The sequence below is a fragment of the Puma concolor genome, chromosome B2, assembly GCF_028749965.1.
Source record: "Puma concolor isolate L17-30 chromosome B2, mPumCon1.1.hap2, whole genome shotgun sequence".
In the NCBI taxonomy this organism is placed as follows: domain Eukaryota; kingdom Metazoa; phylum Chordata; class Mammalia; order Carnivora; family Felidae; genus Puma; species Puma concolor.
In genome coordinates, this window is record NC_141671.1 from 5,525,651 (window position 1) to 5,543,227 (window position 17,577).

General features: G+C 42.9%; 1 protein-coding gene across 5 annotated transcripts in view; it reads left to right on the forward strand.

Moving 5' to 3' along the window:
* The window catches only part of GPLD1 (glycosylphosphatidylinositol specific phospholipase D1), a 68,908-nt gene that overhangs the window by 2,529 nt on the left and 48,802 nt on the right, over positions 1–17,577 (forward strand). The window contains exons 1-4 of one of the 5 annotated variants that reach the window (XM_086706118.1): positions 1,120–1,583; positions 1,775–2,050; positions 4,285–4,340; positions 15,873–15,951. In XM_086706118.1, coding sequence (XP_086562244.1) covers positions 1,954–2,050; positions 4,285–4,340; positions 15,873–15,951 — 232 coding nt within the window. In that variant the 5' untranslated portion in view covers positions 1,120–1,583; positions 1,775–1,953. Of the gene's footprint in view, positions 1–1,118; positions 1,584–1,774; positions 2,051–4,284; positions 4,341–4,619; positions 4,797–15,872; positions 15,952–17,577 lie in introns of those variants that run through there. The other 4 variants (XM_086706116.1, XM_086706120.1, XM_086706117.1 and 1 more) reach the window with 4 other exon arrangements.

Sequence of the window (17,577 nt, forward strand, 5' to 3'; positions counted from 1 at the left end):
ATCCCCACCCACCCAGCTCCCCTCCAACAACCCTCAGTTCTCTTACAGAGTCTCTTGCGGTTTGTCTTCTTATCTTTAAGAAAAAATTTTTTAACATTTATTTTTGAGAGACACAGCGTGAGCAGGGGAGGGGCAGAGAGAGGGAGACACAATCTGAAGCAGGCTCCAGGCTCCAAGCTGTCAGTACAGAGCCCAATGTAGGGCCCAAACTCACCAACTGCGAGATGATGACCTGAGCCGAAGTCGGACACTTAACCAACCGAGCCACCCACGGGCCCCTGTCTGCTTATCTTTGTAAGGTTCTGTTTTCAACAGTGTCCACTCACTTCTCCAAAAGGCACACTGCCTAGAACCCATGATACTTTTGGGGGCACACAAAACTGTTATTTCTTATAAAAATCAGGAAAAAAGTGAACTTTTAATATGATTAATATTAACCATTAATAGCTAACTATTAATAAGTATTAATACTTAGGCCAATGCCAGTGTAAAATCTAATTTTTCTATCCTTATGAAGGAAGGGGCCCCTAAAGGCCTCAGGCGGAGGAAATTCATGCTGTTGGCCTCCCCTTCTCTGTCTAGTGCCCTGTGCAATCCCCCGTTCAGAGTGGGAGCACATTCCCCCCCCCCCCCCCGGTTCCTGTCTTGCTCCTGGGCTGCCTAGGATGTCCCCCAGAGCCTGGATGGGTGTGATCGCTCACCAGGGCCCGCGAGGGCAAGACCATCAGTACCCAGGAAATTTCTTTGTCACGTGCCCTTGTCCTGGGCACCTCCACCTTCTACTTCTCCCCTTTGCCCATCCCCTCCCCCACTTGGAGTAAGGAGGAGCCTAGACCTAGGTTTGTAAAGCACCCTGTTAGCCAGACAAACCATGTCAATTAAAGGTCTCTGGCCGAAAAGCAGTGAGAAGCAGCCCAGCCCAGTGCCCTCATGGCTGAGCCCACAGCTGTGGGCTTCCTTTCTCTGGGGCTGGCCGGTGGCTGAGCTAAGGTTACAGGGGAAACTTGGCAGGCCTCTAAGGATCTCAGATCATCCCACATTCTATCTTCTCTTCTATTTGCTCGCCTGAGCATGAGTATGGTTTCTGCCCACCCTTTTAGGATCTCCTTCCTTGCTTTTTCCCGTATCTTATGCACAATTTGAGCTTTGAGAGCGTCACGTAATTTTTCCCATGGATTAAGTGCTGTAGATTAGATCCTTCGTGACAGGTGGATTCTGAGCCTAGCATTTTCTGAATTCTTGTTTCCCAGTCTTAAATCGGTCCCACGTCTCCCGCCCCCAGTGGAATCGATATCTTTTCTTGGGGTGCAGGAATCTGACCGTGCGACAGGCTCGAGATAAGCCCCATAAGAGCAACCAGAAGTGGAGAGACCAGGAGTGGTTGCTCTTGTGTAATCCCCTTGCAGGTGTTGGTATCTGTTGCCAAACACTGAAAGAGAAGCTGGTGCCAGCTGATTGTCATAAAAGCCTTCCCAGCACTTGTGGCTTGGGAGGCCAAGGACGCAGGGCACCTGATACGTGTGTGGAAACGATGCCCGAGAGATCAGCCCTTGTGGGGGGATGTTGACTGTCAATATAGACAGGTGAGTCTCTCTCTCTCTCTCTCTTTTTAAGAAAGCAAAGAATATTTGGAGAAAAACTTTGCTAGCGTCACCATACAAATTTCGTGTTAAAAAGAAATCCGGAGGCCCCCCTGGGTCAGAAAGTGGCAATGCTTCAACCTCCGGACATTCAGATTTGGGTTGATGGCTTTTTTTTTTTTCCCCCCTCCTAGGTGGAGTTTGTTTGCTGTTCTGGTGAAGTTAAACAGTAGTTAAACAGTTTGCTGGGCAGTGTTGTTATTTTGAAACGACGCTGGGCTTCCCGTGTCGGTGACCCGCTTAGAGGGAAAGCAGGGAGCCTGGGCCTGGATTTCGGACACGTCGTGTCACCGGAGTGGTGAGGAACGAGGGCATGTCCGCGTGCAGGTTCTGGCCCGGGCTGCTGATCGCACTGGGCTCCCTGTGTCCGAGAGGTTCACCATGTGGCATCTCCACGCACATAGAGATAGGTAAGTGCCAGCACCTTGCTGTGCTATTAGGACTCTAAATCCGTCTAAAGGTGTTGAGGAAGAGATGTACGGTCGGTCCTGTGTATTGATAACAAGTTCCCCCGGCTGCAGCCAGCAGCCAGGGGGTGGAGAGCTCGGGCTGTGACCTGAGTCAGGGGTGGGCAGGAAGCCTGGCAACGATGCATCTTTGAGGATACGGTCCCTGGCTGTTGCTCCGGGTGGGCAGATGAGCTGGGGGCTGCCCAGAAGCAGAACATCTGATCGAACGCAGAGAGGAGAAAGATGCGTGGAATTCTGTAAGAGAGAGGAAGATATTTTTGTTGTTTTGTATTTCCAAGTGTGCGGAAAGGCCACTTGTGGCCCCAAGAGTGTATCCCCCGAGTCAAGGGTTTGGCTGCAGGGAGGGGAAGGATGCGAGGGAGCTTGGCCACTGGCATTAGAGGTGCCCAGGATGAGGACAGCAGCTGGGAAGGACCGGCTACAGGCAGAGTATCGGATATTGGTGCACAGTACATTCAGTTCTCGTACGAAGGGCATTTGTACCATTTTTTAACTCCTAGAAAAAGTCAGCCGTTTTATAATCTAAGCAGATGGGATTATATTCTGTAACAATTTTCGGATTAATTTCAGGTAATACCTGATGTCTGGGTTTACTTTTAGATAAAAACAATAATATTTTCTAGTTAGGCCACTTCCAGAAGGTCCAAAGCAGAACAACATTACAAATAAAGTGTGAAAACTTATCAGTGCAGGATAGACCTAGGTATTGAGTTCTAGCGCCCAAGAACCTATGATCACAGAATTTTACTGTCTGGAAGGGCACTAGAGGTCACTGAGACCAGTCCCTGCGGTTCACGTACAAGGACATGGATGTAGAAGAATCTCCCAGCTAGCTCGTTAGTGGGCTGGCCCGGGACTGGCTGTCCTGACAGCCAGTCCAGCATTCTTCCCAAAAACCTTTATTGCTAGCGAGAGTCAGGAAACAACAGAAAAGAGAATTAGACCGAGGTTCTAATACCAGCTCTGTAAACTAAGTACGTGCCACAAGAGCAGTTCATTTCCTCTCTGTTCCTCTCCTGTAGAGTAAGGAAGCCAAACTTGCCAATGAATTTGAAAAGTATTTTCCAAGTGTAAGGTCTGTGAAACTGAAATTGGCTTAAACTGTAAGTGGGCTGAAAGCAGAATCCCAAGCAGGCTCCAGGCTCTGAGCTGTCAGCACAAACCACAAACCCACGAACCATGAGATCATGACCTGAGCCGAAGTTGGACGCTCAACGGACTGAGCCACGCAGGTGCCCCAGATTTTGAAGATTTTTATGTAAAAGACAAAACTCCGACATTTACTAATTAGAGGGTTTTATAAATGTCTTGGTTCCTATTTTCACTTTTTCTATAAAGCCTGCGTGGAAGGTTGACATTCAGGCGAGTTAATTAGATTTGGCCTCATTCAGTGGTTTGGATTTGTAAATCACTGGAATCTTCTACACAGGTCGTTTGTGTGGGCTGTGAGCTTGTATCGTATAGTATTAATGCTTCTGGTAGTGGCTGTGTTTTTGTATGGATTATAAAACTGGATGTGATGCACAATAAAAAATAAGGTATCACCCTTGGAAGTGACTTCTCAAGGCATGTTCATCTTCTAGATTCTAAGAAGATTCAGGGTGTGGGTGTGTGGGCATGTGGGTGGAGCAGGTGACCTGAGATGATTTTTTTTTTTTTTTTGGTCCATCTAATTGATGGGAAAAAAAATTGAGAGTCATTGATTCATTCCATGCTTTTGGCCATGTATCATATTTCCTGCTTAGGCTTATTTATCTCAGTGGGTTGTTGAGGCAAAATACAGTGATGACACCTTCTGTTTACTGAGCTCCTAGTGTGTATCAGCCATTGTGCTCATCACACAGCATTTATTTTGTGTGACTCTCTCAACAAACCTGTAAGGTGGGTATTATTTACTTAATTTTACTTAGGAGGGAACTGCTACCTAGCCTAGCCAGGTCTATAGTGCTACCTAAGTAGAAAGTTCAAATCCCCGTGCGGATTTGATCTGTAGTTTAACAAAATAAACATCATAAGAATATTATGCCTGATGAAAATTACTAGTGCATACACACTTAATCTCCATTTCCCACTTCCTTGACAGTTACAATGACAAAATTACATCTTCCTTTTAAAATATCTCGAGTAAGTTCTGTTTTCAGTTACAGTTGAATTTAATTGATTTAATATTTCAGGACACAGAGCTCTGGAGTTTCTCCACCTTCAAGATGGGAGAATTAACTACAAAGAGGTATAACGTTTACTTTTTCTCTCGCTCATTAACTTTCTTCCATCGGTGCCAAAAAACATTAATGACAAATCACAATATGAGAAACTGAGAAAGAATTGTCTAAGAATGGTGCGTCTTAACTGTTTTTACAAAGAGAAGCCACACCTGAGATAAATTATTTCTCACCTCCTGACTGTGTGTTGTATAAAAATTGCATCCGTACAAGGAGCAGGAAGGATTTCTTCAGAAGTCCATGTTGAGAGGCTCTTCTGACGGCTCCTCCTGCTGTATTCTTCGTAGGACCATCTGGTGGCTTCTCTGGACCTGTCCTCAAATCGACTGCACCCATTCTGACCCTATACACTATTGCTAGTTCTATAGCTAAACAGTGTGCTGTGACAGAGGATTAAGTACTTCCATTTGATAAGAGTGGTTAACGTTTGCTCCTGATGTCAGGATTGGATCCAATTATTGCCAGTAAGTCCCGATAATTCAGTATGGAAAGCAGGATGGTAACATAACTGAAATCTATCATATCTTCATGCCTCGTTTAGACGTTAGTTTTGACTTTCTTGACACTTCAACAGCAGTTGGTTATCCTCATTGACCCTGGTGGAAAGCAGCCAGGCAAGAGGGGGAGGAGGAAGATTGCCTAATTGATCATGCGAACGATCAATCCTGAGTGTGCACAGAGCGATTTTTCTAGTAGAAATATTCGTGCTTGCGTCACTAACTTAATTTGAAACGTGAACTGGACACCGATCCTTCCCCTCTGGATCCGCCCTGATGCAAAGAGTGATGTCGTCATCAGAAATGACTAAGTGCCCTGAGTGCTTACCCTTCAGCTTTCAATTTATGAAGATCAGGATTACTTCACCTTTTCTGATACTATCCAATCCCTTTTCTTGATCTATTTTATATCTCTCTGTATGTGGGAATTGTTGCAGTATCATTTTCTCCCTATTCAAACCTGCTCTTTGGTAACTTCTGGACTCAATGGTACAGTTTGGTGAAATGATTCAGAAGGAAGTGGCCTGAAGGATGCCAGCTGTGTGCCTAGACTGTCCCCCACAGGCTGGAGATCTAGGGGCAGGCTCTGTGGAGTTTTGTTGGTTCCGGGGTTATCTTTTGTTAATATATTTTCTCTTTAAAGATTTGACTTCCACAAAAAGAATAATGCATCAAGTGGAGAAAATCAGTTCATTAATTTATAAGAACTGTAAAAACAGCAAACTGACCTCACATTGGGCGTCATTATTGCCCTGATACTTTTTTCCCATTGTTTTCTTATTACTAAAATGTGGCTGATCTATAATGCTACATTACATATGTACAGCATCGCGATTCGACAATTCTATACCTTACTCAGTGCTCACCGTGCTAAGTGTGGTCACCACGCGTGCCCATGCATTACTACAATATTGTTGACTGTATCTCCTGTGCTGTACTTTTCATTTCCATGTCTTATAACTGGAAGTTTGTACCTCTTAATCGCCTTCACCTATTTTGCTGATCCCCTCCCGTCCATGACCTTCTCCCTGGCAGCCACCAGTTTCTTTGTATTTAAGAGTCTGTCTGTTCATGGGTTTCTTACATTTCTATCGAAGTGGAATCATGCTATTTGTCTTTCCCTGACTTATTTCATTTAGCACAATACCGTGGAGTCTACCCATGTTATCCCAAATTTCAAGATTTTATTCTTTCTTTTTGTCTGAGTAATATTCGTGTGTGTGTGTGTGTGTGTGTGTGTAATCACCTCTCCTTTATCCATTCACACATCTATAGACACTTGGGTTGCTTTTATAGTTTGACTCTTGTAAATAATGCTGCAGTAAACATAGGGTTGCATACATCGTTTTGAATCACTGTTTTCATTTGCGGGGGGGCGGGGGTGGTAAATACCCAGTAGCAGAATTACTGGGTCATATAGCAATACTATTTTTAATTTTTTGAGGAAACCCCATACTGTTCTCCACAGTGGCCGCACCAATTTACATTCCCACCCACAGTGCACAAGGGTTCCTTTTTCTCCACATCCTTGTCAACACTTGCTGTTTTCTTGCCTTTTTGACTCTAGCTGTTCTGACAGGTGTGAGGCTTTCATTTGCATTTCCCTGTGATTAGTAACGTTGAACATTTTTTCATCTGTGTATTGGTCATCTGTAGGTCTTCTTTTGAAAAATGTCTTTTCAAGTCCTCTGCCTATTTTTTAATGGGATTGTTTGGTGTTTTGTTTTGTTTTGGTGTTGAGTTGTGTAAGTTCTTTATGTTGTTTAGATATTAACCTTTTATGGGATGCATCATTTGAAAATATCTTCTTCCATTCAGTAAGTAACTTTGTTGTTTTATTGAGTTCTTTTGTGTGTTTCTTGTCTTTGTGTGTGTGCAAAATCTTTTTTTGTTTTGGTGTAGTTTCAATGGTTTCTGTTTGCTTTTGCTTCCTTTGCCCAAGGAGAGTTATCCATGAATATGTTGCTAAGGCCAATGCCCAAGAGATTACTACCTATGTTTTCTTCTAGGATTTTTATGGTTTCAGCTCTCGTATTTAGGTCTTTAATCTTTTCGGAGTTTATTTTTGTGTATGGTGTAAGAAAGTGGCCTGGTTTCATTCTTTGGCACATAGCGGTCCAGTTTTCCCAGTACCATTTGTTGAAGAGACTGTCTTTTTCTCATTGTACATTTTGACTCTTTTGTCATAGAGAAATGGACCATATATGTGTGGGTTTGTTTCTGGGCTCTCTGTTCTGATCCGTTGACCTATGTGTCTGTTTATGTGCAAGTACCATTCTGTGCTGATTACTACAGCTTTGTAGTGCAGCTTGAAATCTGGATACACTCCAAGATTCCTCCAGCTTTGTTCTCCTTCCTCAAGATTGCGTTGGCTGTTTGAGGCCTTTTGTGGTTTCACACAAATTTTAGGACTGTTTGCTTTAGTTCTGTGAAAAATGCCATAGGTATTTTGATAGTGATTGCATTAAATCTGAAGATTGCTTTGGGTCATATGGACATTTTAACATTAATCCTTCCAACCCATGAGCACGGAATATCTTTCCATTTCTGTCCTATTTAATCTCTTTCATCAATGTCTTATAGTTTTCAGAGTATAGGCCTTTCACTTCCTTGGTTAAGTTTATTCCTAGATATTTTGTTCCTTGTGGTGCAATCATAAATTAGATTGTTTTCTCAGTTTTTCTTTTTGCTACTTCATGATTCACATGTAGAAATGCTACAGATTTCTGCATATTAATTTTGTATCCTATAACATTATTGAATTCCTTTAATAGTTTTTCTTTTTTTTTGTAGTCCTCAGGGTTTTCTATATACAATATCCTATCATCTGCAAATGGTGACAGTTTTACTTCTTTCTTACCAGTTTGGATGCTTTTATTTCTTGTCTCATAGCTGCATCTAGAACTTTCGGTACTATGGTGAATAAATGTGGTAGGAGAGGACATCCTCTTCTTGTTCCTGAGTATGATGTTGGCTGTGGGTTTGTTGTACAAGGTCTTTATTATGTTGAGGTAGGTTCCCTCTACGTCCACTGTGCTGAGAGTTTTTATTATAAACAAATGTTGTATTTTGTCAAATGCTTTTTCTGGATCTCTTGAGATGATCATATGGTTTCAATCCTTTTGGTTAATGTGACCTATTACATTGGTTTTGAGAATATTGAACCACTTTTGAATCCTAGGAATAAATCCCATTTGATCATGGAATGATCCTTTTAGCATATTATTGAATTTGGTTTGTTAATATGGGTTGAGGACTTTTGTGTCTGGGTTCATCAGAGATGCTGGCCTGTGGTTCTCTTAGTAGTGTCTTTGCTTTTGGTATCAGGGTAAAGTTGGCCTCATAGAATGAATTTAGAGATTTACCTTCCTCTTCTACTTTTTGGAATAGTTTGAGAAGAATAGGTATTAACTCTTCTTTAAATGTTTGGTAGAGTTCACTTGTGAAGCCATCCAGTCCTGGAATTTTGTTTGGGAGTTTTTTGATTACAGATTCAATTTTGTTACTAATAATTGGTCTGTTCAAAATTTCTATTTCTTGATTCAATTTTGGAAGACTATGTTTCTATGAATTTTTCTATTCTAGTTTCTCCAATTTGTTATATAATTTTCATAGTATTTTATAATTCTTTGTATTTCTATGGTGTTGGCTATTTCTCCTTCATTTCTTATTTTACTCATTGAGTACTTGTCTTTGTTGATGAGTCTGGTTAAAGGTTTATTAATTCTGTTTTATCTTTTCTAAGAACTAGCTCTTGGTTTCATTGATTTATTTATTTTTTCAGTTATTTTGGTTCTAATCTTTACTATCTCCTTCTACTAACTTTAGTCTCTATCTGTCCTTTTTGTAGTTCGTTTAGGGGTATGGTTTGATGCTTCATTTGAGATTTTTCTTGTTTCCTATAGTAGGCCTATACTGCTATAAACTTCCCACTTAGAACTGCTATAAACTTCGCACCTCAAAGATTTCTTCCTTTTTAACAATTTTTTTTAATATTTATTCATTTTTGGGAGTGAGAGAGACCGAGCATGAGCAGGGGAGGGGCAGAGAGAGAGGGAGACACAGAATCGGAAGCAGGCTCCAGGCTCCGAGCTATCTGCAGAGCCTGACGCGGGGCTGGAACTTACAGAGTGCGAGATCATGACCTGAGCCGAAGTCGGACACTCAACCGACTGAGCTACCCAGGCGCCCCAGATTTCTTCAAGTAGGCTCCATACCCAATGTGGGGCTTGAACTCATTGACCCTGAGATCAAGAGTGGCACTCTCCACTGATTGAGCAAGCTAGGGGCTCTCCACAAAGATTTTCAGTCATTGTTTCCATTATGTATGTTTCCATATGCATTTTTTAATTTCTTCTTTGATTTCGTCATTGACCCATTGGTTGTTCACTAGCATGTTGTTGGGTCTCCATGTGTTTTTCCCCCCTAGTTTTTCTTATAATTTCTAATTTCACACTGTTATGGTTGGACATATTATATGTATTTATGTTCTATAAGAATACAGAATGTGGTGTTTTAACCATGAAATCATAGCAACGGTAGTTATTTGCTTGGTTGCTGTCCTTTCTGCCCTTCTTCCTTCTACCTGCCCATAGAAGAGGTTTTTTCTTTTCCAATTAGAGAACTGATAGATGCTCACCATAGAGAAAAATTTTGAGACTACCTGCATTAACACTTGGCTTTATATCATTCTAGGTGTCATCTCTTCATTTATTAGTACAACCCTCACCCCACCAAATTACACTCTGCACACTGCACCTTGTTATTTTTCATTTAATATATTGGTGATGTCTTTCCATGTCAGTAGAGAACTTCAGAATCACTGAGAACAAATACATATTTTTCTGTTATCCGTAATGCACCATAATTCAATCAACCAGTTCTATATTTTAACTTTTCATTTGGAAGTAATTAAAGACCAATAGAAAAGCTGGAAAATCAGGCAATTCATTTATGCCCTTTACCCAGTTTCCCTAATTGTTGACAACTTACCATATTTCCCTTTTTATCCTTTGTGTTGTCAACCAAGGAAAGGAGGTGGAACTGAAAAGGAACAAAGGTCTTTATTTGAGTCTCAGAATTGCAATTGGGAGAGTACAGATTCTAGAATAACCAGAAAAGTGTGCTGCTCATTCAGGGAAACCAAGGAGTGTTTATGAGGAAAAAAGGAAGGGGTGATTCCATGATTTAGATAAAGGAGAGAAGGAAAAACCCTGCTAATTTGGTGCTGACCAGTTGAACAATTTCTGATGACTATCTTCTTGATTATTGGTGTTATCAGTTAAAACTGTCCTCCTATGTATTAATTAACTTTGCTGTCCTGTTGAAATTTTATGAGCAACTGCTTGTCAAATAGTTGCTGCTGCTGGCCCAGTTCAAGAGTTCATTCATCGGACAGGAAAACGGAATCTTTCATGTCCAGAGATTTCACGCAATTCCACATTATTTATACATCTTGATTTCTTCCCCCCTGAACCATTGGAGAGTAAGTTGTTGATGGGATACCCATTATCCTGTAACACATCATTGTGTATTTCCTGAAAACAAGGACGCTCCTATGTAACCACAGCATAATAATCACAGTCAGGAAATCAACACTGAACAACACTTTGACCCAATCCTCAGGTTTCATTCAAATCTCACCAGTTGTGTCTCAATAATCTTTATGGTTCCAGAACCAATCCAGCACCATGTGACCTACAACAGTTCCTCAGGCCCACCTTGTCTTTAATGACCTTGATATTCTGGAAGGGGCAAAGTCCAATAACTCTTTAGAATGCAACTTAATTTGGTTTTGTCTGATGGTTCTCCATGATAGACCCATTGCAGGTTATTTTTTGACAGAAATATCATAGAACATGGAGGTGATGCTGTATTCTCATTGGATTGTATCAGAAGGCCCACGATGTCGGGGCACCTAGGCGCCCAGTTAGTTAAGCATAGAACTCTTAACTTCCACTCAGGTCATGATTTCACAGTTTGTGAGTTTGAGCCCTGTATCACGCTCTGCGCTGACAGCATGGAGCCTGCTTAGGATTCTGTCTCCCTCTCTCTTTCTGCCCCCGCACCGCTGCTCATGCATGCTCAATCTTTCCAAAAAAAATAAATAAAAATAAACTTAAAAAAATAAATTAACTAGAAAAAAGAAGGCTCACAATGTCAAGTGTACGGTTTCTGGTGATATTAACTTTTATTTCAGCTATTGTATTTTTCGTTTCTAGGATTTCCATTTGGCTGTTCTTCATCTATTTCTCTCCTGAGACTGCTTTGGTGGTGGCTGGGGGAGGCGGGTTGTTTCAAGTGTGTTTGTGATTGAAGCAGTTTTATGATGGCTGCTTTAAAATATTTGTCAGATAATTATAACATTTCTGCCATCTCAGTGTTGGTTGTCTCTTTTCATGCCTTTTGAGATTCTTGGTTCCTGGTTTGATGAGTGATCTTTGATTGAAACCTGGACATTTGGGTATCAGGTTATGAGACTCTGGATCTTCCTTGAAACCTATTTTTAAAATTTTTCTTTAAATGTCTATTTTGAGAGAGAGAGCACGAGTGCGGGGTGGGGGCAGAGAGAGAGAGAGAGAGAGGGAGACACACAATCTAAAACAGGCTCCAGGCTCCGAGCTGTCAGCACAGAGTCCAATGTGTGGCTTGAACTCATAAATCATGAGATCATGACCTGAGCCCAAGTCAGACGCTTAACCGGCTGAGCCCCCAGGTTTCAGCCCCTGAAACCTTCTATTTTAGCTGACTTCTTCCAGCACCGCTTTGGGAGGGGTCTGCAGTGGGCGGATACCCACCTCCTAACTCTCCTAACTGCCAACTGGGGGTAGAGGTCAAGGTTCCCCCTGGGGTCTCCACTGATGCCTCCCTGGCTTGGAGGGGTAGAAGTACCTAATACTGCTCCTCACTGTGGCCTCTACAGATGCTGGGGTGTGTGTCATTTGGTGGTGAACGTCTTGCTCTCCCCTGGGCCTTTTCTGGTCCCACCCAGTGGGGATGGGGTGAGGTGCCATGTCACTGCCAGTTGGGATTGTAGGTCTAGGATCTCCCCATGGTTTCCACTCACCCTGAGGCGTAGGGATGGAAGACAGGACAGCACAGATGAAAGTCCTGGTAAAGGTGGGGCCACAGTCTTTTCTGTGTTGTTTGGCTGCAGTAGAGAGGCTGTTGTCTAAAAGTTTTCTGTCTTGCTAGTCTGCCTCTTTCCTGGTCGCATGGTTACAACAGGCTTTTGTTGTGGCTTTCATTTGTGTGTTTAGTCTATGCTCATAGGAGTTTCTAGTTTTTCTGGTATCCAGTTGGGGACATTAAGAGGCCAAAAGAAAATCAAGAGAACTCTCCACGGTGTCGTCTTCAGGTCCTGAGTTTCCCCAGCCATCTGCATACTTCCCTCCACCTTCTGGAGGCTTCTAAGTCTCACTTTGCGCACAACATGCCGGGTTCTTAGTTATGTTTAGCAAGAGGGAATAAGAAAAGTGCATCTCTTCGATCTTCCCGGAAGCAGAAGTCTTAGTGATGTTAATTTTTTGGTAAGATGGGGTCTTTCCATTTTTACAATGGAAACTTAATAAGTATTTTCTACTTTTTCAAAAGGTTTATTCATTTTGAGAGGGGAGGAGAGGATGTGGCAGAGAGAGAGAGAGAGAGAAAGAAAGAATGAGAATATCCCAGGCAGATTCCACGCCGTCAGTGCATAGCCTGATGTGGGGCTCAATCCCATGAACCATGAGATCATGACCTGAGCCAACATCAACAATTGGATGCTCAACCAACTGAGCCATCCAGACGCCCCAGTATTTTCTATTTTTTAACTAGCAAGTAAATATTTTATGGGGAGAGATAGTAAGGTAATGTAAATACCCTGTTTTTCCCATCGGTTTTAGCATCCATTGATAATTCTTGCCTGAAATAATTATTATGATAGTGGCCAAATTGTTTATCTTATTCCATTATTCTTTCTACGTTTATCGACATTCTACTGTAAAGTAGAGCCTTTCCTTCTTCCGCATTCGTATATTTACTTATATCCATATACGTTCACGGATTTCTTTTTAATGGTTTGTATTACATTACTGTTGTTTATGTTGAGGCTTCCATTGTCCCAGATTCTGCCTCTAGTTGGCTTTGGTGTCTATTTATCTGCCTATTTATTTAAAACCATGAGTTCACCCAAAAATATCTCCAGTTAAGATCCATCATCACCGGATTCGTTCTAGCCTTCTTACGTCTGTATCTGTGACTCCTTTCTCCAACAGTGAGAAGCCTGGCCTTTGTCATTCTTGATACGTGTTCTTACGTGCTCAGTCCCCTTGTTTGTGGCCAGTTTCCTAACCATGTTTGGCAAACCCCTTCAGCCCTGGCACTGCTAGTGGAGTCCGTTTGGCCCAGAAACGAGACAAAACTAAACAGGAAAGACCTATAGGAAGGATTAATATCCTTAATTGCTCATGTATTTCATTGAAATTTCTTGATAGGTATCTTCAGGTTTGGAAACATTCACTTTTGGAGCCTGTTTTTTTTTTTTTTTTTCATTTTTGCTAATTTGGTAGGTGGAAAATGGTATTTTGTTAGAGATTTAATTGGCATTTTAGTGAATTAAGAATGAGGTTAAATATACTTTCAAGTGCTTATCAACTATTTCTAGTACTTATGTGAATCATTTATATCTTCTTGTTTTTCAATTAGGATATTTATCTTCATGTGGAAAAATGACTTATTAAATATATGAGCCCCCATCATGTATCAAATGATTCTCGTGGTTATTTTTCTCTTAAATTTGCTTCTGGTGCTTTTTGCCACGCAAAATGCTTACATTTTGGGGTACTTCAGTGCACCGTTCTGTTCTTTTATGGATTTTGCCTGTATGCTTTGCTTAGAAATATCATTCCCACTCTGAGGTTGTGCAATTATTTCCTTAAGTTTGGTCCTAATTTTGTGGCTTCTTGTTTTGCCTTTAACTCTTTAAGTCACCTCGTATCTGTCTCTTGTTATGCCGCGCTGGAACCCTCATGGCCACAGGGTTGCGACGACACCATTTGTTGGTTACGCCCCCCCCCTTTCCTCTTCACTGCGTGCTTTGTATGCTTGAGTCCGTTTCTTGACTCTCTTCGATCTCTTTCGACGCCAGGATCCTACTACTTTTATTTCTGTAGCTTAAAAATACATTTTTACGTCTGAAGGATGCATCCTCCCCCACATTTCCCCCCACCCCGCCGGCAGTGTCCTATTTTGCTGACACATTTATTTTTCGAAACTTACTTCAGAATTCTGTTGTAATGTTAAGTAACAGGCTCTCCCTCACCTAGAGTCTTTATCATGTGAAGTAACTAGGACAGTGGCTGACAAGGTAAATATTCAATAAAGGTAACTATTATTTTGCGGTGACAAAAGTCCAACTCGAGCTACCTTTAGAGAACAAGGAGACTTTAGGGGCCCACGTAACTTACAGCCCTGGAGCAGAGCTCCACCCACAGGTCAAGTGGCGGTCTCTCTCCCCGTGGGGGACACGGGCCATCCAGAACTCAGCCTTCAAGCTGAAAATCCCTAAAGGGAAGAGGGTGTCCTCCCCTTGGCTCAAGATGAGGAGTCTCGGTGAGGGCTCTAACTGAGCTAGCTTTCATCAAACGTGCATCTCTGAGCCAAACATCGTGGTGGCGATGGGGATTAGTAAGTCCTTAGGGAGAAATTAAGAAGTTTAGGTTACCAAGCTTTTACTTTGCCCATTTTGGCCATCAGAGTTCATCTGCAGATCACAGAAACCCCTCTGGCTAGCTTCTGCTGAGAGGGGCTCAATGCCCAGGATTGGGGAACTCGGTGCTGACGACGTGTGAGCGCTCGAAGAGCATGTTCTGGGCTGAGCATCCAGGAAGGGCTCCCAGAACGACACCCCGAACTGGCCTGCCAGGGTCACCTGTGCCTAGTCAAACAGCCACGGCCCCAGTTGCTAGATCCAGATCCAACTGCCTCCTACACAGTCTGGAGAGTAAGAAGCCGCCTTCTGGACTGTTGGCTCCAGGACCTTGGTACCTCAGCCATGTTCATTACTAGCAAAATAGGTGCTCTGTACTCTACCTGTGAACACCTGGGCCCCTCCGACCTCTGCTGCAAAACCAGGCACTTTCCTGCTAGCTGAAGAAGCGGGGGGGGGGGGGAGAGGGGGCTCCACCATGGAGTCTGGGAAATGTAGTCTTTGCTTTCTAGCCTCTAGAGACCTCTGGGGCCCCCTGAAGGGGGTCAGAATGGAATGGAGTGAGCCAGTCACCCAAGGAAGACCCCTCCCTCCCCAAGCGCAAAAGACATAACCTTACTCTAAAGCACAGGTAGCAGCTATAAACTTGTGTGTACGTAGTGGACCCTTGAACAACACAGGGGCTGCGGGGGCGGGGCGGGGGCAATCCCCCAGGCAGTTGAATATCCAAATATAACTTTGACGCCCCCAAAACTTAACTACTAATAGCCTACTGTTGACCAGAAGCCTTACTGATGAGTCAATTAACACTTATTTTGTATAATATGTATTATATACCGTATTCTTCTAATAAAGCAAGGTAAAGAAACCATTAATGAGAAAATACATTAAAGAAAATACACTTAGAGTACTCTACTACATTTAGTGAGAAGAATCTGCATATAAGTGGGTCTGCACAGTCCGAATCTGTGTTCAAGGGTCAATTGTGTAAATGTATATGTGCGTATATTGTGTGTATGTGTGTATTTTATGTACACGTATGTATGTCTGTATTCCTCTCTTTCACTGATTTTTCACTGGATCATTGAAAATCGTTCTACAAAGCAGTTGGCGAACTAGCCTTGGGGAAATCCCGCTCTGTTGGGTGAACGGAGCAAATAAGTGATTTTTGCTACTTCTTGATCCGCCTGTGTTTGCTAGGACAGAACCCAAGGTTCTCCATTGTAGGGCGTTGTCTTGGATTACGCGTGAGTTTTTATTATCACGTATGCCTGCCCTCCATCCTCCTGTTGTTGGTGGGCCTGTCCCAGGCTGCTGCCTCTTGCCCCTCATCTCTCCGTTTTCCTGCTCCCCAGCTGTTGCTTGAACACCAGGACGCGTATCAGGCGGGAGCCGTGTTTCCTGATGCGTTTTACCCCAGCATCTGCGAAAGAGGTAAGGTGGAGTGTTACAGACCACACGATGTCACTTCACTTGAGCGGTAGGAATGGCTAGGATTTAAAACACACGGCACGTTATATTTTCCACTATTGTTGGTCAATGACTTGGTTCACGTTAGCTGCATTTTCCACGTAATCAAACCCTACCTACTCGAGCACGGAAATTCTGAGAATTTTCACGATCCTGTGCGCCCTTACTGCTTTGTGGTGGAAGAGAAAACATTTTGAAAAAGATTGAAGGGTCTGGGTTCTTGTTCTGTTAGCATGTGACTTTCAAAAACTCTTGGCCGTGTTGAGTCTCTGTTTCCGCACCTGTAACGTAGTAAAAATGCCTGCTTGCCTCTTTACTGGATTTTTGTTGGTGTTAATGCGTATGATTTTGTCAAGTGTTCTGCAGACCTGAGGTGGTGTTATCAGCAAATTGGGCTTATGGGTGTGTCAGTCGGAGTCCCCAGCAGGCATGGAAGGTGCTCCCCAGTGGAGTGATTTGGGGTGTTTTATAAGGTGACCATTTACAAAGACAGGGGCACAATATAAGAGAACTGGGGAGGATAGTGCAGGGAGGGGGCAGTTAGCGGACAGGCTGCTGCATGGGGGACCACTTGCTGGGGCCAGACCTTCAGCTGTGGACACAGCCAGTCCCTGTGACCCCACAGCAGGGGAGCCGGGAAAATGAATACCCCCATCTGTCTCTCTCTCCCTTCTCTTTGATCTCCTCTGTGCTCTCCCCATTGGCCAAACCCAAGCAAAGCTGGAGGGCAACGAGACCAGTTGAACAGGTCCTAGGGGCACAGGGTGGGGCAGAGAAGGGTGACCGTGGATCTGAGGGACAAATGGAAGACATCCAGTACACTGGTCATCACGTAAACCATTTTTGGAATCTTGGAGTCATAGCCATTATCCCAATGTTTGGTTGAATACAGTGACGCTCCTAGGGTCAGTGGAATGTTTAGTGCCACACCTGTAGTCATGACCCCAGATAACTAAGCTTTTGTATTTCTCACGTTTGGAAGGTTGGGTTTTTCTTTTTTTTCTTCTGTTTCCTTCTTAGTCTGTTAACTATCCTTTCTTAATCTTGTTATTGTTTTGCGTGCTTGTTACAGCTTTTTTTTTAAACCTATTTCCTCTTTAGCCCTTCCCAACACTGTGTTCAGGGAGCTATAATGTCTCGATAATTTAACAGTTCCTTGATCTCTTCCATAAAAAAGAAGTAAAAAGATGATTTTTTTTTTGTCAATTAAACTTGAGAAAACTTGCTTAACTATGTGCCATTTTAAGAGACCAATTAAACACACAGTACTGCAGGCTTTGAGAAGAGTATAAAAGGGGTCCCCACTCTCCTGAATTTCCCATTTTTCCCACAGTGGTAGATGCCCTCCCCCAAACAGCACAGACCAATTCATCAGTGAGGTCGCTTAGAATTATAAAATATGGGTGCCTGGGTCAGTTAAGCATGACTTCAGCTCAGGTCATGATCTCATGGTTCATGGGTTTGAGCCCCGAGTCGGGCTCTGCCCTGACAGCTCAGAGCCTGGAGCCCGCTTCGGATTCTGTGTCTCCCTCTCTTTCTGCCCTTCCCCTGCTTGCACTCTGTGTCTCTCTCAAAAAATAAAAAAATAAA